At 50.3% G+C, this 21,079-nt stretch overlaps 1 protein-coding gene and 1 long non-coding RNA gene across 2 annotated transcripts in view; one reads left to right on the top strand and one right to left on the bottom strand.

Annotated features, from left to right (window-relative positions):
- Nucleotides 1-1,941, bottom strand: part of CD9 (CD9 molecule) — a 33,818-nt gene extending 31,877 nt beyond the window's left edge. Inside the window, exon 1 of the mRNA XM_042945595.1 lies at nucleotides 1,736-1,941. Coding sequence (XP_042801529.1) covers nucleotides 1,736-1,801 — 66 coding nt within the window. The 5' untranslated portion in view covers nucleotides 1,802-1,941. The remainder of the gene's footprint in view (nucleotides 1-1,735) is intronic.
- A 5,629-nt stretch (nucleotides 1,942-7,570) lies between these two features.
- LOC122224138 lies at nucleotides 7,571-19,885 on the top strand. Its single transcript, XR_006204663.1, has 4 exons — nucleotides 7,571-7,681; nucleotides 9,605-9,767; nucleotides 16,855-16,917; nucleotides 19,663-19,885. It is a non-coding gene; the product is annotated as an uncharacterized LOC122224138 (long non-coding RNA).
- The last annotated feature ends 1,194 nt before the right edge of the window (nucleotides 19,886-21,079 follow it).

Here is a 21,079-nt window from a genome sequence, read left to right as displayed (position 1 = left end):
ATGAAGGCCCATGGTAGTCTGTGGTTCCTTCCCAGCCTGAAACCCTGATGCAGCCTAGGCAGATAGCTGAGGACTAACCAACAGATGGGCGGGGCGGGGTGGGAGGGGGGGTGTGTGTGGTGGAGGTTGTGCTGGGGAGGGGAGAGGAAAACTCCCCAAAGGACAAGGGTGGGGTGGGGCGGGGCTAACCCGCCTTCTCACATTCTTTTCTGGTGCCAGCGGTTGGGGAGAGGAAGAAGCCAAGCCTGGGAGCTAGCTGGCAGGCTGGCTGCTGGGGGCTTGTGGGAACACCGGGAGGAAGTAATGCCACCACCAGGAGGTCTCCCTAAAACAGGCCAAGTGTTGGGCAGGGGCACATCTATGTGCCATCCTCACTAGAACATGTGTTAGGTATGGTAACTCTTGCAAGAGCAAGAGTCAGCTCCGGAGAGAGGATTAAAATCTCAAGAGGTTTGTCCCAAGGTTCCTGGGGACCCCAGTGACCAGCTCCAGGGGAATAAGTACAGTATATTTTTTTGTTACAAGGCTCTGGTGGCATGCCTGTTTCTACAGCCATCTCACGAGTGGCATAAGGGCTGCCTTTCCAAATCCCTTTCTGACTGCAAAGGAGCAAATATTGCCCATCTGTGTGCAAGGGATGTAGTCCTCAGATTATTCCTTGCTTCTTTTCTGTCTCTGGGTGGTCCCTTAATCCTCCAAGAGAAAGTGTGGAGGGGACATCCCCTTTTCTGCTGCTTCCCTCTGGCATTCCATTTGCAGAAAGGCTGAGTGTGGCCAGCAGTGGGAGTCAGGTAGCTTCCTGGCCTGGTGTCCTCTCCAGGTGAACTTCCACTCTCCGTGGCCCCGCCTTGCCACTGGGTGGGCTGGCATGGGGGCGTAGGCGAGGCCAGAGGCCCTGGGCTGGCAGTGGGCGGCAGGCACCTGATCTTCCCCGGAAATGGAGAAACACTGGACTAAAAGCGCCAACAGGCATCTGCCCCTCCTCTCCCCAACTCTCCCAGAGTTCTCTCCAGTTCAGATACTTATCGCCTTTGAAAAAAAAAAATCAAGACAAGCTAGTCTTTCAGGTAGTTTCGAGACAGTTTGGACTTTCTCACGGTGGCGGCTCAGAATCAAGCCCTCCTCGAGGTACCTCAGGTACCTCCTCGAGGGTGGACGGGGTCCTAATCCTCCCTCCCTCTCCCTTTCCAGTGTAAAAGTGTCAACAGCTCCAGGCTGAGCTCTCCCCGCGCCGCTGAAGTCCTCAGTGTGCTCGCATCCCCCCTCCTCGAGGCCCCTGCCACTTGTGAGACCCCACCCAGATTACGAACTGTACTGCCCGCCACAGTCCTCCTTGGCCATGGCCCCAAGTTCCCAGAAGAGGGGTGCTCCGTTTCTCTCTGCCGTCTTCCCCCTCCTGCACTCGGAGGGGTTTGGGGGTGGGAACAGACACAAACCCCACCCCAAACCCTCGGCGAAAGAAAGGGCCGGGGCCGGTCTCCGCGCCCCAGCTCGCTAGGGCCCCAAGCCTCCCCCTGCCAGCTCGGCTTCGGAGGAGTCTTCTATGATCGTGCCCGCCCAGCTCGTCCCCGGACCCCGTCGAGGAGCCAGCTGGCGACCGCAGTGCTTTTCTCTTCCCGCCCGGAGTCCACCCGGCGCGGGCAGCGCCAGTTACCGGCACTTCCGACCGCGGACGGGGTTCCCGGGACAAACAGGTGGCCCCGCAGAGGAGCGCGCGGCAGTCGCACTCACTCACCCAGAAGATGAAATTAAATCCGAAGAGCAGGTATTTGATACACTTGGTGCCTCCTTTGACCGGCATCGTGCGGGCTAGACGGGCCTGGACCGGACTGGTGAGGGACTGGGGGGACGCGCGGCCGGGACGAGCGGCACCAGGATTCGGACCGAGGTGTCGGCGGCTGCGGGCTGGCCTCCGGGCTGCACTTTTAAAAAGTGCCACTCCTTACTGCGCGCGAGGGCTGCGGTGCGCATGTGCCGTGGACCCCGCCCCCGGCCGACCCCGCCCCTGGCCCCACCTGCCCCACCAATGCCGGCCGGCCGGCTACTGCCCAGGTTCCGGGGACTCCGGCTCAGCAGACCAGGAGCCCGCACTCTCATTTCTCCTCCTGCCTCCCGCACAGCCCTCTTTCCCCCTAATCGGCCATACCCTCCTTCCCGCCACAGACCTCCCGCTTTCCTCTCAACCGTCCAGGGATCACTCCAGACTGACACCGTCCCCCCCCCCCCCCCCCCCCCAGCCACTTTTACCCAGGAGTTCTATGGAGGCCTCGCCCTTCGCCCTTCGGTTCTCGCTTTGTTGATTCTGAGCTTCCTGCCTGAGTCCTCTTTGGGGAGATTTTCCTCGGGTCGTTGGGGTAGAGTCCCCTTGCCCGCAGAATGAGGGCTCTTCTTGCTCAGGGCTCCCCTTGAAGGGAAGCTGCCTGGCTTTATTTCTCCTTGAGGTGGCTCCTTGCAAACTGTCATTTGGAGTACACTTACTTGGCACATCATGCGGAGTAGGAGGAATTAGAAGCTGGCAATCCAGGTGGGAAGAGAGGTTGGAGGCTTATGGGAGTAATTTTCAAATATAATCTCCGAATTGTAAAATGGCTGATAATCCGGTGGTCCTGGAGTGCTTCCTGGCCTTGAGGTTTAAATGCCCTGAGAGGAGGAGAGTTTGTAGCCAGGCTTCTGTTCTTGCCTCTACTCCATATCACCCTGTCTTGCCCTTTGGCCTCGGGATGCTGAGTTCTGAGCCTGTTTCTCCTCCACCCAAAAACTTTCAAAACCTTTTCCTCATTCAATGGCCCAAGTTGAAATTCCCCATAATGCATTCAGCTCCTTGTGCTGAACACTGCTCTACCTGGAACACACTGCCCCATTCACTCCTCACCTCTGCCTGGCCTTGCATGTGGTGTGTGCCCTCTGGTTGGCTGGCCCTGCCCTCTTCAGATGTAGACACTCTGAGGCTCCTCTAACATTCCTTTCCTGTTTCTCACTAAAGGACGAGGAGAGTCTTTTCAAGTCCCAAAAACCCCTTTATTTAAGTTTTTCAAAACGAATTATCGTTTGCAAAAGCAAGAAACATCAGAAAATACCAACAAGCAAAAAAAGAATATAACTCAATTTCACCCACTAGAAACAGAGAGGGTCAGCACTTTGTAGCTCTTATCTTGCTGTTTATTATCACGGTCATATTTGGCTCATTGATTCATTCATTCAAAAACATTCTTCAGTGTCTACTTATAAGGGGGCTCATTAGGGGCAGGGGCTGGGTGTCCACTGGCGGAGGGATTCAGGCAACCAGACAATGAGGGAGAGTGCTATTTGGGTGTCATAGCTCTGAACAGATTGGTAAGTAATGCTGCAGAACCACAGGGAAAGTTGTAATCACTGGAGAACATTGGGCAAAGCCTGGGGCTGGGGCTGTCTGGGGTCTGGGCTGGAGCTCACGGTTGGGGAAGGTATGTGGGAAGTGAAGGTGGAGACCCAGCTGGGGTGAGGTGAAAGGGAGCCTCCCCTCCGCACTTTGCACCCTGAGGTAAGGGGTCGCCCACTGAAGGGTTCAGGCAGGGAATGGGTTCCATCTGTTGTGTGATTTAGTTGATGGCTACCTGTATTTTAGGCAGCTGGGTGGGGGAGGGCAGGAGGTACAGGCATTTGGCCCCTTGAAGTTAAGGGCTATTGTTTGTGCAGACCTTGGCTCAGAGCTTTGGGGGATTATGTGGAAGGTGACAGGTGACAAGTTGTTGTATGGGGTGGGGGGCCCCCGCAACTGGGTAGTGTGAGGGGAGCATGGGACACAAAAGGTGAGGTGAGGTGAGAACATATGGAGAGCAGTTAGGAGGCTCTAGATAGTTCAGGTGAGAGACAAAGAGAAATGGATGGGGGGGGGGCGGTGGGCGGTGGGGAGGGGCTGGAGAGTGCAAGCAAAACCGGAAGAGGGGACAGTGTGTGTGTGTGTGTGTGTGTGTGTGTGTGTGTGTGTGTCAGCATGGGGGGGGGGGGCATGATGAGGAGAGATCCCAGCCAGAACAGCAAGAGACAGATTATGGAGGATGCATGCACGGGTTCTAGTGCTTCTCAGGAGCTCACTATGCCTTGGACTGCACTGTATACTGAGATGGAGGGAGCTCTGATCCTCACGGAAGAATCTCCATGCAGGGCAGGTAAGTGTGAGCTCAGGGAATCTTGGCTCAGGGGAGATGTGGTCTAGGAACAAGGGGCAACACAGGGTGCATCCCCAAGCTTGCTAGAGTCAGGAGAGGCTTCTCAGTGCAGGGAACACAGCAGCAGCTGACTTTGGGAGGCGGGGTGGAGAGAATTCCAGGCCTAGGGAACTGTATATGCAAAGGCACAGAGCAGGAAACTACAGGCGGCTGGCCGCTCTGGGGAAACTGCCACTAGTGGATGAGAAGGAGAAGGAAGGATGAACAGGAAGGAGGAGCCAGGAAAACAGGGCTCCTACAGTTTACACAGCACCGAGAGCAGTCAAGTGGAGGAATTTTGGTAATGCTCTACCTCAGTCACTCACCGTAATCTAGTGTCCACTGAGGATGGTTGGGGCAGGGCAGTATGTGGGGGTGGTAAAGAAAACAATGTCCCATTGTGTTGCTCTCAGGCAGAGGCTACCTATCTAGGGAGAACTGGTCTAACGAAAGAAGATTTTATCTTTTTATATTCTTCTCTCCTCGCCTCCTCTCACTCCAACCTGTTCACAAGCAAAGGTGGGAGGAGTTCAGTAAATATTTAAGCTTATAGTAGAAACTACTTGCTAGGGTAATGTGCATATTGAATGAGGTAATCCACTAGGAGGGCCTGGTACAGTGCCTGCCACACAAGTGCTGAAGAAATGTTATCTATTGTTACTATTACTATTATTATTTATACTCAAGAAACAATGGAGGGGGGCATAGTTAAGCTCCCAATTACAATCAAGGGGGTCCTTATCATGTGAGTGTGGAGATAGATCTGAATTCTTCATCTGAACTTTTGGTTTATTTTGGACAAGTCCCTTCCTCTCTCTGGGCCTCAAGTTCCACACCTGTAGGAACATTTTGGATTAGGAGATGGCGGGGCTCCTGCATTGTGACATGCTATGATGTAACAAGCCTCTGGGCCAAAGTGTGTTTATTACACATAGTTAGTTCTACAGGCAACCAGGAAAAACAGAGATGGAAAAAATATGGTTTGCTTTAGCTGAAAGGGGAAAATCTGGGTAAGCCCCTGAGTCAGAGATCACATGGAGGCACAGAGGGCTTCCAGGCTTTGTGGCGCTGGGAGTGGGAAACTTTTCCTCCCTTCCCTCAGGGCATCCTGTTTCTGGAAAAACCCAGATTCGGGCTGAAGGTCCGCTTTGGCTTTTGTGCGCCCCCTGGTGTTAAGATTGGAAGCCTCAGGGGCGAGGCGAGTTAATGAACCCGCCACACCCATCTCCAGCTGTGGGTCGCAACAGGCAGGACCCACAATCTCTGTCCACTAACGCCCTGCTGGCCGCCAGGATCACACCAGTGATCATTCTGTGGCTTGTTTTCTCCCTGATGCTGCTGTAGCATTTCATGCTGCTGACCATCCCTTCTTTCTGGACATTTCTCCCTTGGTGTTCCTGGTGCTGTACCATCTTGGTTCACTCCCTTCACTTCTAGAAACTTCTTTCCTGCTCCTCTTAATAAGCTCAGATGCCACCATTTCATGAAATCTTCCTTGAACATCCCAGTCTTTCCCTCCGTGGATTACCTTGTTTGAATCTTCCTCACGTGTGACTCATTGACCTTCATCATGTTCTCTTGTGGGTACACATTTTGGTGGTGAGCTTCTCTAAAGGATCCTTCACTTGATTAATTTCTGGGTTCTCCATAGCTCCCAGTCCCTTGGTGGCCCATCCAGGTCCTCTGGACACGTGTGTGGAAAAACTGCAGAGGACTGGTTTTTCTCAGGCTTTAGTCCTCTGCCCTCTGCTCCCCTCTAGACTCTCTCTGAATACTCACCTCCCTCACCATTTCTCTTTTGAGCTGACCTCTCCCTAAACTCGTCATGATATCCAAGGGCCTGTTGGGCATTTCTACTTTAATGGCCCCTCACATCCTAATCCCCCAAATCTGTGAAGACGTCACCTTACACGTCAGAGGGCATTTTGCACACATGATTAACTTAGGGATCTTGAGGTGGATTATGCTGGTGAGTCAGGTGTGATCATGAGAGTCCTTACGAGAAAAGACAGGAGGGTCAGAGTCACAAAAGGAGATGTGAAAGTGGAAGCAGAGGTCCGAGTGGCGTGGGGCCACGCGCCAAGGGACACAGGCAGCTGACAACAGCAAGGAAGCCGATTCTCCTGTATAGCGGCCAGAAGGAACAGCTCACTTTAGATTTCAGGCCTTAATGTGTTACAGAAGCAAGAGGAATCTCAAAATTAACATGAGATCAGAATTCATGACCTCGAGGGCCTCCCTGCACCAGAAGCCTTTCTCCTCACCCTCTCATCTGTCAGCCCGGAAGTTCATGTCACCTGTGACTGCTTGTCCCTCCAGTCCCACACCTGCTTCAAGAATGTGGTGCTTGCTTCTGGGTGTCTCTCATGCCACTGCTGGCAGTTACCACAGAGGCTGTCCAATTTACAGATACGGAAGCAAGGGTAAGGCAGGAGATAGTGATTTGTGGCAAAGATCAGGCCTCAGGCCTTCTGCCTCCAGCTCTGAGGGGGTTTCTCAGCTTTCATTCCTCCTGCCTCCTGTGGGCTATGCCCTCAAAGCTCTTCCTCAACCCAACAACCATCCCACCCTCCTCCGACCCCTTGTCTTCGCCTATCCAGTCTGCACACATTGCTTGACTGGCCTTGTGCTGTCACTGGGCGTGGGCTGCTCCACGCCTACACCCACCTTCTTTCCATTGCATTAAACACACACGCAGTCAACGGGAGACCACCCATGAAGATGCCATGGAGAGTTGACCGTGAAGAGTTGGATGAGGAATGAGAGCTCACAGGCCAGAGAACACCATTCTTTTATTTTTAAAAAATGTTTGTTTACTTTTAGAGAATGCAAGGGAGGGAAGGTCAGAGAGAGAGAGAGAGAGAGAGAGCTACCTGGGTCTCGATCCCATGAACTGTGGGAGCACTTGAGCCAAAATGAAGAGGCAGATGCTTAACTGGCTGAGCCACCCATTCGCCCCAGAGAGAACACCATTCTAAAATCCCTTTCAGGATGTCTCTTTCTTCAAGCTTGCGTTCTGTGGCAGGCACTCCTGCCTTGTCCCCTGCCCCTGGCACAGCCCTGCCAGCCTTCTCTCCATTTGGAGCAATGGAGCACTCACTTGGCATTTCCAGTTTGTAGCCTCCACTCCCACTACCCCAGCTTGGCAAAGCAAGTCGTATTTCTCAGGATCTGTCCTCTTCAAAAGACTGGGGGGTGGGGAGGGGTTGTAAGTAATGGATATTTAATCAACTTTTGTCATACTCCTAAAGCTTTGCTTTGCTCTTCCCTACTCATTTTTCCTGCTTGAAAACCTCCCAACTGCCCCTGCGTCTACACTGTTTTCCTCGGCACTGTCACTTTCTAACAGAATGGGGACTTTTCTTAGTGTGTGTACTGTCAATGTCTGCCTCCACCTACTGGAAGGAATATAAGCTCCAGCAGAGTGGGGAGTTTGGACTGTCCTGTTCGCAGACGTGTCTCAAGTGCCTTGAACAGTGCCTGACACACAGCAGGTACTTGGGAAATATTTATTTATTGAACATATGAAAAGCTAATGTTCCAACTCTGAAATCATCACTAAGGCCCTGGACCGTCTTAACTGAAGCTTACAATTCTGATATTTATAATTCTCTTAGTATCCGTGCTCACTCCTGCATCTATGCCCGAGCTCCCACCTCCTCTGTCCTCAGCTGGGACATCCTCCTCTCTTCCCTTGTGTGCAGCTGACATGGCTTGAGGCCAATGGGGCCTCCACCTTCCCCAGTACCCTTGGTCACCGCAGGCTGCTCTGACCACCACCCCCCCCACACACACCTCAGTACTCTTGTAGCAGTTTTCTTCTGAATCACCCACTAGACTTGTTCAGACATTGTCCCAGATGGTAACATCACATTTCATGAGTCTTTAAGAAAAATCTCCCAACGAGATTATCAGCTCCTGTGGTACCCACCGTAGGTGCTCTACAGATACTCAGTGAAAAACAGTCCAAAGAATAACTCTTAGATGGGCACATGTGATGTGCCAGATGCTGTTCTACCTGCTATAGAAACTCATTTAGCCCACAAATAGCCCTCTGGGTCAATAGTCTTATTACCTCCCCTTTACAAATGGGTAAACTGAGGTACAAGGAGGTTAATTAACTTTCCAGGAAGCAGCAAAGCCAGGATTTGAACTCCTATGGACCAGCTCCAGAGACCAGTGGATGTGTTAACACTTTTTGCCTTTGATCGTGGCAGAGGGTGAAGGGGCTGCAGGTGACGCCCCAAGGGCTGGGCCATCCCGAAGGTGCCTCTGAGCAAGCTGACTCCCTGAGCCTTAGGGGCTGACCACAGGTGAAATTTGCACCTTAGCTGGCCTCTGCTAGCGTCTGTCTTTCTGAGCCTCCCTGTCCACAGGTGTGGAGCTGGGCGATTTACTGCTTTTCCTCTGCCATGCGGAGTGAAGATGACTGCTGACTTCTGTTCTGGGTGGTAGTTCTAGATTCAGGAGAAGGGTCAGAGGCTGGACACAGGCTCCTCCCAGAGGGGAGGGGTGTGTGTGTGTGTGTGTGTGTGTGTGTGTGTGTGTAAGACCTGGGACCCTAGTGTGTGTGGGTTCGGGCAGATATGGGCAGGTGAAATACACTTAAGGTAAGCCTAGGGGTAAGAAGCTGTCACTACTCTCTGCCTGGGGCCTGTGAGAAGGGTTGGGAGAGGGAGAATATTGCCACAGGGTCATTGCCTGAAGATCGATAAAGTCTGGACCCCCCTGCACAATGCAGGAGGTTATCTGGCCTATGCTGATGTCTGTCACCCATTTCCCCACTTCTAGAACCTGATGTGCTCTAGACATTTTGCTCTACTTTTCTTTTTTTCTTACTCTCTTTCTTGATAGCCTTTTAAAGTCCGGAATAACTCTAGGGTTACAGAAAAGTTGTAAAAATAGTACAGCTTCCCCCTAATGTTAACATCTTATGTTACCATGGGATGTTTGTCCAAACTAAGAAGTTAACACTGGTACAGTACTATTAACTGAACAGATTTTATTCGGATTTCATCAGTTTTTCCACTCATGTCCATTTCCTGTTCCAGTATCCAATCCAAGATCTCACAGTGATTTAGTATCTTGCATTTCTTTTAATTCTCTGAATTCACTGGGCTCATGCCGGCCTGTTTGCCTTGGAGCCTGCCATTTTCTTTCTCACAGTAACTTTCCTGCTCATAGCAAATTCTTATTCATCCTGCAGTAACCCTTTTTTTTTGAGTCAAAAATAATGTGGGGAACTTGGTAGGAGTGGGATTTGGGTATCTGGCCCTTCACAGTACTGAGTGGGGGAAAATGCCACTCCCCTTTCCACGCCCAGGATCTCATTTAACTCTCACTTGGGTTTGATATATCCTTTACACAAATGCAAACAAATACTAATGCATATTACTACTCATTCCCCCTTCTCCCAGCCGTGGTTACTCAAGGTCCACAGGTGACTTTCATAGGACAGCATAGTTGGCTGGTGGCAGAGGGGGAACCTGAACCTAAGTCTCTGAGTTCCAGTTTCATCGGCTGGCTGCCTGGATCCTTCACGCGTGGCCTGTCTCTGCTGTCCTCGGTTGTCCAATCTGGGTATGCCTCGGTATAACACTTGGCACAGTGTGGTGGATGGTGGGCTTCCTGTGGGTTCTCACCTCCGTGCATATTTAAAGTGATTGTATCATCCTTGGCTTTGGGGACTTTCCTCAGGTTACTCCAGGCTATGTTGTGGCTGGTGTCCCCAACACCCATCAACCCACCTCTGCCCAACAGTCCAGGAAAGCCCCCAGGATGCCAGACCCCTGGGTTCCCTGACTCCGTGTACCACCTGGGGCTTTGGTGGACTTTCGGCACCGCCCCCCCATCCTCTCACCCCCAAGTCACCATTGCGTGGGGTGCTGTCTCTCACCCACCACCTTTTGGGGATGTTTGGGAGGCTAACTTTTCCATGAAGCATGAGGGGTGTATTTTCCTCTAAATTTAACTTGAGGTGATTTAACATCTGAAGTTTAACATTTAGATGATTGAAAAAGAAAGATATAAGAGTGGAGAGGGAGAAGTGTCCCTCTTAGAAATTGTTCTAGATTAGGATTTAGGAGTCATATCAACCTTAGGCAACATATGAGCCTGGTTGGGATCCTTATTGAACCAGATCAATTATTTAAAAGATTTTTTTAGGCAATTAAGGAAATTTAAATATTGACTATGTATTAGATGATAAGGAAATACAGTAATTTTTTAAGTGGATGATGGTATTGTGGTATATTTTTGAAACACCCTATCTCTTAGAGATTCATCCTGAAGTTTTTAAGGCTAGAATGATCTGGTGTCTGGGACTTTCTTTAAACTTCTCAGCCCCTTCCCGAAAAGTGGGAAGGCAAAAGAAATACGAATGGCAAAATGGTGGTCATTGTTGATGCACGGTGAAGGTACATGGGATTCATTATACTACTCTCTGTACTTTTGTGTGTATTTGAACACTTCCATAATGACAAATCTTCATCCAACCTCCTATCCCCTATCAGTCTACCCCCCCTCCCAGCAACCAGTGCTGGTTTCTATGCATGGTTCTTTATGCAAATACTAATACATATTATTCCTCACTCCCTTTCCCCACCATTTTTTAGCACCTTTTGCTACTGGTGCATTTGCCTTTTCCCATCTTGCTTATGTGCAGTGGGCAGAATAATGCCTCCCCCAAATGTCCACATTCTAGTCCCTAGAACCTGTGCATATGTTACTTTACATGGCAAAAGGGACTTTGCAGATATGATTAAGATACCGACAATTATCCTGAATTATACAGATGGACCCAGTCTCAGCACATGTATCCTTAAAATCAGTGTTGTGGTCCTGGCTATGGTTAGAGGGAGAGGTGATAAAAGGTCAGAAAGACAGGACAGTGCTGGCTTGAAAGCCAGAGGAAAGGAGCCACAAGCCAAGGAATGAGGACAGCCTCTAGCAGCTGGAAAAGGCCAAGAAACGAATTCTTCTTCCCTAAAGCCCCCAGAACTAGGAACACAGCCCTGCGGGCACCTGGTTTTAGCACGATGAGAGCCACGTGTCAGACTTCTGAGCTCTAGAAAGGCAGTATGATAAATGTGTGTTTAAGTTTATGGTAATTTGTTACAGCAGCAATGGAAAGGTGCTGCCTTCCATCTTGGAGATACTTCTGTATCAGAATAGAGATTGTGCAGCACTGGTTTCCCAGGTTATATACACTGGCTCTGAAGTCTGACAGATCTGGGCTGGAGTCTCAGCTCTGCCGCATACAAGCTGTGTGGTTTCAGGCAAGTTACATCATGTCTCTGAGACTGTCTGCTTATCTGTAAAAAAGGGAGTGATAAAAGCACCTGTCTCATAGGGTTGTTTGGAGGGTTAAATCATACAGCCCATGCAAACAATTAGCACAGTGCCTGACAATAGTAAATGCACATAAAAGGACAGCTGTCAAAGTATGGAAAGAGCGTAATGTCCATCGAGATGGAAGAATGGATAAAGAAGATGTGATATATCTATATCTATATCTATATCTATATCTATATCTATATATCTATACACATATGTGATGTATATATATCACATACGTATATGTATATATACATATGTACACACGTATATATATACATATACACATGTATATATATACATGTATATATATTCACACAGTGGATACAATGGAATATTACTTGGCAGTCAAAAAGAATGAAATCTTGCCATTTGCAACTACGTAGATGGAACTAGAAGGTATTATGCCAAGATTAGTCAGTCAGAGAAAGACAAATATCATATGACTTCACTCATATGAGGACTTTAAGATACAAAACAGATGAACATAAGGGAAAGGAAGCAAAAGTAATATAAAAATAAGGAGGGGGACAAAACATAAGAGACTTATTTATTTATTTTTTAAAATTTTTAATCTTTATTCATTTTTGAGAGAGAAACAGAGTGTGAGCGGGGAAGGAGCAAAGACAGAGGGAGACACAGAATCCGAAGCAGGCTCCAGGCCCCGAGCCATCGGCACAGAGCCCAATGCGGGGCTCAAACCCACAAACCGTGAGATCATGACCTGAGCTGAAGTCAGATGCTCAACCGACTGAGCCACCCAGGCGCCCCGAGACTTTTAAATACAGAGAACAAACAGTCTTGCTGGAGAGGTTGGGTTGGGGGATGGGCTAAATGGGTAAGGGGCATTAAGGAAGACACTTGTTGGGATGAGCACTGGGTGTTATACATAGGGGATGAACCACTGGAATCTACTCCTGAAATCATTATTGCACTATATGCTAACTAACTTGGATGTAAATTAAAAATAATAATAATAATAATAATAATAAATTAATTTAAACAAAAAGGTCAGCTGTTAGTAATACTATTAACATAATTACCATAACAAGGATCTTTCCCTGGGTGCTCCAGGGATAGCTCCAAAGCAGCATCTGAGAGAGGGTGGCCATCACTGCTCTCCTATTTTTTCCCAAGTTGAGGCTCCCTCCTTCCCACACGAAGGGCGTGTCAAGGGCCAGTGGATCCTGGCAGGCTCCCATGCTGCTCCCACATGGTGTAGCTTCTCTGAGTGATGGGGACCTCCAGGATCCCTCTCCGTACCTGTGCGAGCTCACCTCCTGCTCGGGCTGGCAGTCTCCTATGGGTCTTTGTGGTTATTGGAAAGGTTTTCACCCTCCCTGTGACCCCTGTCCATGTTCTGCCTTCTGGTCACCACATGGAATGAGTTTGCTTTCCCTTCTACACGGCAGTCCTTCTGCTTTTTAGATGAGTGTGGAGTGGGAGAAGGAGTGTCCTAGGCTGGGGGCAGGGATGGCGGCACGTACTTGCTGAATGGCCCTGGGATTATGTGAGCCTTTTCTGTTTCCATCATCTGTAGAAAAGGAACAAAAATATCTGTTTCAGCATCCTTGTGGGACCCTATGGAAAATATCCCCCACACAGTAAATTCAGCTTCCCTTCTCTCCCACTCCAGGCCACACCTTAACTGCTCCTTGGGGAGGAGGTTTGGAGTCTGCCCCGCCCCCCCCCCCCCCCCCCCCCCCCCCCCCCCCCCCCCCCCCCGGCTACTGGGGAGTACAGGGCCCTGACCTAGAGTCGGCCTCCAGGGATCCATAACCACTTGGAATCTTCTGCTACGGGATAGTCTTTGCTGTCAACCCTTCCCCGCCCCACCTTGGGCCTTCTCTCTGCTTGGCTTCCAGGCAGGAACAGCCTTGTCCTCTTTGGGGTTTGGGGAAGCACTGTCCTCTCACTGCTGAAGATGGAGCCCCCACCCCCACCCCCCAGCTCTCCCCGCTTCTCTGGCCTCACTGTGCCTGATGATGGGCTAAAACTCCTCTCCCTGCCACACAATCCCACAGATGCTAATGCTTTTACTCGGCATGGAAATACTTCCTTATTTTTAGCTCTGGCCCTGGTCCATCCCTCTGCACCCCTCTCTTTGTTAACTTGTCCAGATCTGCAAGTTGTTTTCCCAAATTTGTAGAGTCACAAGAATGCACTCTGGTCACAACACTTACAGGGGCTGTGCCCACACTTCTCCCCGTCACCTTGTTTACTTGTACACATCTGTTTCTGCCATATACATCCTCAAAAGTGTCTCCCCAGCTTCTTCCTCAATTCCTGTACCTGCCCTGTCCCTCCCTCCAGCAGAGAGGAACAGTCCCAGGAAAACCAGAAGCTGGAGGGGTCAAGGGAAGATGGTGAGAGGGAGACATCATTTCCTTCCTGGCCCCAAGAGGCCAGCTGGGAGGGTGTTATATACCGTCCTGCGCATGCACACGCATGCGTACACACACACACACACACACACACACACACACACACACACTGTGTCCTGCCTTTTGTGGCGGGTGGGGGGGATGGCTGTGGCTGGATTAGCCAGCTTTCCGAGGCAAAAGTGGTTAACCCAGAGATTACTGTGCTTTCCCTCCCAATTTAAATTTAAGATGAACAAACAAACAACCGCCGTTGGAACAAAGAGTCTTAAACTAACATTGACACAGAAAACCAGGCTTCTAAATTGAGACATGCAGTTTTTCCCCAGGCCTGGCAGTCCATGTTCCTCTCTCTGGAGGCAAGCTGGGTTCCACATATTTAGCATGAATTCCATCTCTGGGGCTTGCCTTGCTTCCAAACTGAGACTGGAAGTTCCCTGAGGGCATGGGACATTTTGTTCGCCTTCCTTTTGTATCCCCAGGTCCTCAGGGTAAAGCCCAATTCCTTAGGGCCCGCAGTATATGGTGGACCTCTCCCAACACATACACCCTGGACTCTCGGCTGTTCCTGAAATCAACAGGCACACTCCCCCTCTGGCCTGGGCACTCGGTGTTTCACCAGAATCCCTCCTTCTTCTGGGCCTCTGCTCTGAATCACCCCTATTGGATAGCTTCTCAGCTTTACCAGTGACACAACCCAGCCCAGCCCAGCTCAGTCACCCATTCCCTGTCCTCCTCCCCTGCTTTGTTCCTCCATCACCCTTAATCACCACCTGAAGCACATTGGTTTGTTTTGCCTCTGTCTCTTTCCACTTGAATGTAAACTTCACAGGGACAATGGCAGTCCTTTTATTTGCTGCTCTATCTCTGGGGCCTAGACCAGGCCTTCAGTGGGTGTTAGTACATAGCTGTTGAAAAGGGAGTGCTTCATATATGTGGATGGATGTGGCTTGCAGTGGATGCTTCTCAGCCAGGACAGCTGGGCCCCTGGATAAGGACCTTGTCAAGAGAGAAAGGGGCCCGCTTGGCCTCCCTCTGAGGGCTAAGTGGCCACCTACTGTCCAGGCAGAACACAGAGTGGGGAGGGCTGGTGTGTGGGACTAGGCCTAGTCAGAGGTGAGGTGTCCCTGGCTCAGCAGCCAGCCATTCCTGCCCGTCCCTTCCTGTGCAGTGAGTAAGCCAGGTTGGGGAAATGAGCCAGGAAAGTGGCCCCAGTCAGGAATACAGCGGGGTTAGGGGTCAACAAAACAAGAACTTGCACCCCTCCTACTCTGCCCATCAGAGGCGCCTTTTCTGTACCTCCCATCTCTGTTTTGGTCAGTGTCTTTCTGGGTTGAATCGTGCCCCCCACTCCCGAATTCATATGTTGAGGTCCCCACCGCTGTGTACCTCAGAATACGACTGCAACTGGAAATCACGTCACTGCAGATATAATCAGTCAAGTTAAAATAAGATTACACTGGGCTAGAGTGGGCCCCTAATCCAATATGATTCTGTCCTTATAAAAAGAATGCCACGCAGACAGGGATGGATTTTGGAGACGTGATGCTAAATGCAATTAGCCAGGCACAAAAGGACAAATATTGTACGGTTCCCCTTCTGAGGTACCTAGAATAGTCAAACTCCCGAAGACAGAAAAGAGAGCAGTGGCTACCAGGGGCTAGGGTAGTGGGGGATGGGGACAGAGTTTCAGTTTGGGAAGATGCAGAAGTTCTGGAGATGGATGGCGGTGATGGTTGCCCAACGTTGTGAATGTGCTTCATGCCACTGAACTCTTAGGCTTCAAAATGGTTGAAATGGTAAATTGTTTCGTTATGTATATTTTACACACACACACACACACACACACACACACACACACACACACACACACACTCACAAAGGCCCTGTGAAGAGGAAGAGACACAGACAAAGGGAAGACATTGTGAAGATAGGGAGAACACCATTGACAAGCCAAGGAACACCCACAAGGGGGACTGCAAACCCACAGAGGTGGGGAAGAGGCATGAGATGCTGTCCCTCACAGCCTCAGCAGGAACCAACCCTGTCCCCCTTGTCTCAGACCTCTGGCCCCTGGGGCCATGAGACCATACATTCTCATTGTTTACCCCCGAGTCTGCAGTAGGTTCCGGCAGCCCCAGGAAATGGATATAATACCTCTCCTGGTGGTAATGCTTCCTGCCAGGGTCCCTTGATTTCTGGAATTCAGACTCACAGAGAGAAGAGCTGGTTTGTGAGGATTCTTCTGCTTTTGCCTTTCTTTCATTCCATTTGTTCTCTTGGTTGCTCCTTCCCTCCACTGCCTCCTCCCCTTCTCTACGGTCCCATTACAATATAGGAACAATTACTTGTTCAATGTCTATCTCCCCCTCTAGACTGTGGGTCCAGGAAGCCAGGGACCTTTTGTGCTCATTCACTGCCGTGTCCTCAGTGCCTGGCCCTTTGGAGCACTGGGTACACATTGTAAATGAATGAGCAGTGTAGGAAGGGGAAGGAATGAGTCTTGTCATGACCGCCCTCTACCCCTACGCCCTGGTTCAGTCAGACGTGTGTTGATAAAATGTGCTTATAATGGCAGAGGCAGTAGAATCCCCCTCCTGACCATGCCAGCTGATTGGGATCTCTCCTGGGTGGGTTAGTTGCTACTGCAGAAAGTCCCAGGGGCAGGGCAAGGGCCTGGTGGACAAAGCTGTTTCCTTAGGTCTGCCCAATTCACACCTAGCACTTGTCCAGTAAAAGAAGGGCTAAGGAAGAAGCTGGCCCATATTATGTCAGGCAGAGCCTGGAACCGGATTGGAGAAGAGTCTTGGGTGGATATTGGAGTACGCATTCCTCTTCCTCTTACTCCTGACCCACTCTGCTTCTCTGTTGTGGGAGCAAAAAAATAGGAGTGGGGGTGAGAAGTAGAAAGAAATAAAAGTCCTCTCCTCATCTTTTATTTTTATTCATAGATTCGATGACTATTTATCGACTGACCATGTGCCTGATACTCTGTTTACGCCAAGGATGGAGAGGTGAATAGACTCATTCCCCAACCTCAAGGAGCTCACAGCCTGAACAGGGCGATAGACAGGCAAACTGTCCCAGAATAAGGTCACAGCTGCTCTGATGGAGGCTACGTAGGTGGCTGTGGGAGCAGAGGAGATACTCTGAGTGTGGGACTTAGTGAAGGCTGCATCAAGGAGGTGCCCTCAGAGAAAGGACTTGATGGATGAATAGGAGTTTGACATATAAAGAAGAGGAGACGGTGGGGAATGGGGAAAGTGTAATATAAGCAGAGAGCATAGCACCTGGCAAGGTGGGAAGTCACAAAAGGGCTATGTAGATCTGGGGTGACGGACGTGGGCATGGAGGTGGTGGGAGGTTGTAGGGAGATGGTGTGGCCAGAGTGCCTGCTGGCCTGGACTCACCAACTTGGGCGTGCTCCTGAGAGTGAGAGGGAGTGAATCTAGGCCTCGTGTGTGCGCTGGTTATTTTCTCTTTGTTCTCCTTCCTGCTAGCCCACCCACTCACTCCTCACCTTCTCCAAACACTGCTTCACCCAGGCTCTCTGGCCCCCTGGTTGGAGGACAGGAGGAGAGATAGGTTGGGGTATTTATCCCCCGGTTCCCTTGTCACACTCCAGGCAGTGGCTGCATCCCTCTGTGGCCATAGCTCTGGCTTTCCTTGGCTCCAGTAGCATGGTTTCTCTCTTTGCCTCTCAGGCCTAGGGAGGGGGAGGCTTCCTGCCGCCCCACAGCTAGTCCCCAGAGGCATCCCCACCCCTGTCCATTCACTTAACCCTGCATTAAACTCTCTTTAGAAAACCCCTCTGAGAGTTTCTCTGCTTCCCCCCAGCAGCCTGCCTGATGCAGTAGGGGTGTGGCTTAGTCAGCATTTGGTGGGCAAAATAGCCCTGGTGAGGAGGTAGACAGGTGGGGAGGGACGGAGCCAGGAATGCTAGTTAAGACACTTTTAAAGTCCAGGTAAGAGGGGGAACCTGGGTGGCTCAGTCAGTTAAGCATCTGACTGGCTGAGGGCATGATCTTGGGTTCGCGGGTTCAAGCCCCACCGCAGGCTCTTTGCTCTGGCAGAGCCCGCTTCAAGTCCTCTGCCTCCCTCTCTCTCTGCCCCTCCCCTGTTGGTGCTCGTGCTCTCTCTCTCTCAAAATGAATAAAAATAAACTTAAAAACTTAAATAAAGTCCAGGTGAGAGACGATGGGCTGGCATTGACCCAGTGACAATGGGATGGACAGGAGGGACCAGAGCTGGGAGGCATTTCTGAATTAGAACTGTCACGTTTTGGTGACTTACTGGGTAGATGGGGGAGGTGAGCGGAAGCGAAAGATGGACCCCCCAGGACCTGCTTGGAAGACAGAAAATATCGGTTCACAATTGCTGCCCAATAAGCCGTTAAATCTATTTCCAATCCAAATTTGGGACTGTTTAGTTTTTGCTTAACCTCTCCTATCTTGAAAACACTTAAGTACCCTTGGAGGCTGTGGTTTAGATACCAATAGGGCAAAATTGTTATCCAACAGGAGGCTGTTCAAAGAACCAGAGACAAAGCCACTGAATCAGAGACAAAGACAAGGTGGATGATGGAATTTAATTCATTTTCATTTTCACATGTGCGCATCTCAGGCCACTGAGCATCCATTCACCCTTTGGGTAAAAAAGCACCTCACATGCCCTTTAAGAACCTCCCCTTCCCTCCCCCCACCCCTGCTCCCCATTCTGGCACTTATACTTTGGGTGGGATTGATCCCACTCTAGGAGTCAGCCCGACTGGCCAAAACCAGTTTGTCTTCCAGGCTCGGGAGGGGCCTGGGCTCCAACCAGAGCCAATGAGACTTTCTGGAAGAGAGGTGGGGGCTCCTCCCCCACAGGCTTGAATCTGGAAGCATGGACATGGGAACCACTGTCTCCATTTTTGCCATCGGAGGTGGCCTGAGAAGACACCAGCTCAGGGAGCAGATCAAAGACGAGCTGAGACGTGGAAAGAAACCAGGGTTTTGTGGTAGCGCAAACCTCAGGCGACACCAGAAGCGGCTCAGCCCTTCTGCTGGACTTTTCAGTTCTGTGAGCTCGTATTTGGTTTCTGCCTTTTTCTTTTTTTCTTTGGTCACTTGCAGCTGAGAGAGTCCTAGACGAAACAGCAGATGTCATCAAATTGTGTCTTAGATTCTAGTTTTTTAGAGACAGTGCCTCGTGGAAAGTGTAATGGGATCTGGTGAGAACATCACAGTTCCCCACTTAGGCTAGCTCCTTCCATCTCAGGTCTGTGTTTGTGAAACAGTGCCAGGAACGCCTGCCTATTTTGAAGGAAAAGTAAGAAAAAGAAAAACTGTAAGGTGTTTTCAGATTTTCATTACTGTTATTTTTATGCGCTCCTTGTGGGTAGGAACTAGAGTGTTTTTTGTTTTTGTTTTTTAAAAAAATTTTTTTAACGTTTATTTATTTTTGAGACAGAGAGAGACAGAGCATGAACAGGGGAGGGGCAGAGAGAGAGGGAGACACAGAATCTGAAACAGGCTCCAGGCTCTGAGCTGTCAGCACAGAGCCCGACGCGGGGCTCGAACTCACGGACTGTGAGATCATGACCTGAGCCGAAGTCAGACACTTAACCGACCAAGCCACCCAGGCGCCCCGTGTTTTTTGTTTTTGTATGCACCACAGAGACCGCTAAAGTGCCTCACACAAAGCAGGTGGTCAATAAAACTAGAGCTCTGTTTGAATCAAATTGAATGTTCTTCCTGCTTATTCTGTCCAAACTACAGAGGAGGAAAATGGAGTCCCAGAGAGACGAATGATCAAGCCATACGCCAGGAGCAGACTTGGGAATCCTGTTGCTGAACTCAGCTGAGGTCAGAAACCTCAGTGAAGCTCCATCCCTTTGAGATGATGAGGTGACACTTTAGTCGTCTGGTCCCATTGAAAGGGCGGGCCTACGCCGGCCAACTCCATCTTGTTCTGTGTCCTTCACCTTGACCACGCCTCCTCCCCTTGAGTAACCACCCCCCCCAACAAGACTCGGACCCTTCCCCAGCCAATTGGCTGAGGCCACAGCCATTACCTCACCAACTGCCCCTAGGCCCCAATAAAACCTTTGTCCTTTTGATACTCACTTTGTCCTTTTGATACCCTCCCCGGTATCTCACCGCTGTGTCGGTGCAGGTAGGGGATTGAGCTCGAGCTAGCTCGAATAAAGGCTCTTTTGCTTTTACATCGGACTCGGCTCCCTGGCGGTATTTGGGGATCACGAATTCTGGGCATAACACCATGGCCTCTGTCACTAGCCTGTGGGGTAACTTTGGAGGAATCCCTTTCAGCCCTCTGGGCCCAGGTTCCTCATCATTTGAATGGGGTTAGTCCTCACCTGTAACCCTCAGTGGGCAAATTGACAGGCCACACCCCCCTGCCCCCCCAAGGTGAGATAAGTGTGATATTCCTGGCTGCCCAAGGACAAAGAAAAGGGGAAAAACAAATGGTTAACTGATCAAGATCATAGTCCCACAGGACCTGAGTCTCCATCTATTGGCAAATATCTTAGTAAATCACAAGAAAAAGGCAATCTCAATAGCCTAATCTCCAGAAACCTATAGACTCCTTCTCCTGGAGCCCCACCATCACCCCTCCATAGTGATGTGGGAAACGAAGGCAGAAGGAAATGGCAGAACTAAATGTCCTTATAACCTGCAGCCCATTGACAAATACTTGAGGCTGGCAGAGTAAAAAGTTTCTCCAGGAATTCCCTACGGTCTGAATGCTAATGCTTTGCTAGAGGGAAAAACAACGTTAGCCTGACAATAGCTAGGCCTCCACTATCCTGGGAATCTTCTTTAGCATATGAAAATCTCCCTGGAAACTACCCCTGGACTTTATGCCTCCTAACCCCTAACCCCGTAGTATAAAACCAGTCTCTCCTCATGGTCCCCTGGGCAGCTCTTTCTGCCCGTGGGTACTGTCCCCGTGCTTTAATAAAATCACCTTTTTGCACCAAAGATGTCTTCAAGAATCCTTTCTTGGCCATCGGCTCCGGACCCCGCAAACCCCACTGTCACCCCAAAACCTCATCACAGAGGTCTTTTTCAGCAGGTGCTGCATGAGGAAGAAAGCCGTGTGCTGGGGGGCCCTCCAAGCGCCCTTGTCCACACGATTTCCTGTGCTTTTTCCCAGGCTGTGAGAGATTTCTCT

This window comes from Panthera leo, chromosome B4 (assembly GCF_018350215.1).
Source record: "Panthera leo isolate Ple1 chromosome B4, P.leo_Ple1_pat1.1, whole genome shotgun sequence".
In the NCBI taxonomy this organism is placed as follows: Eukaryota; Metazoa; Chordata; class Mammalia; order Carnivora; family Felidae; genus Panthera; species Panthera leo.
This window is presented reverse-complemented; position numbering and strand designations above follow the sequence as displayed.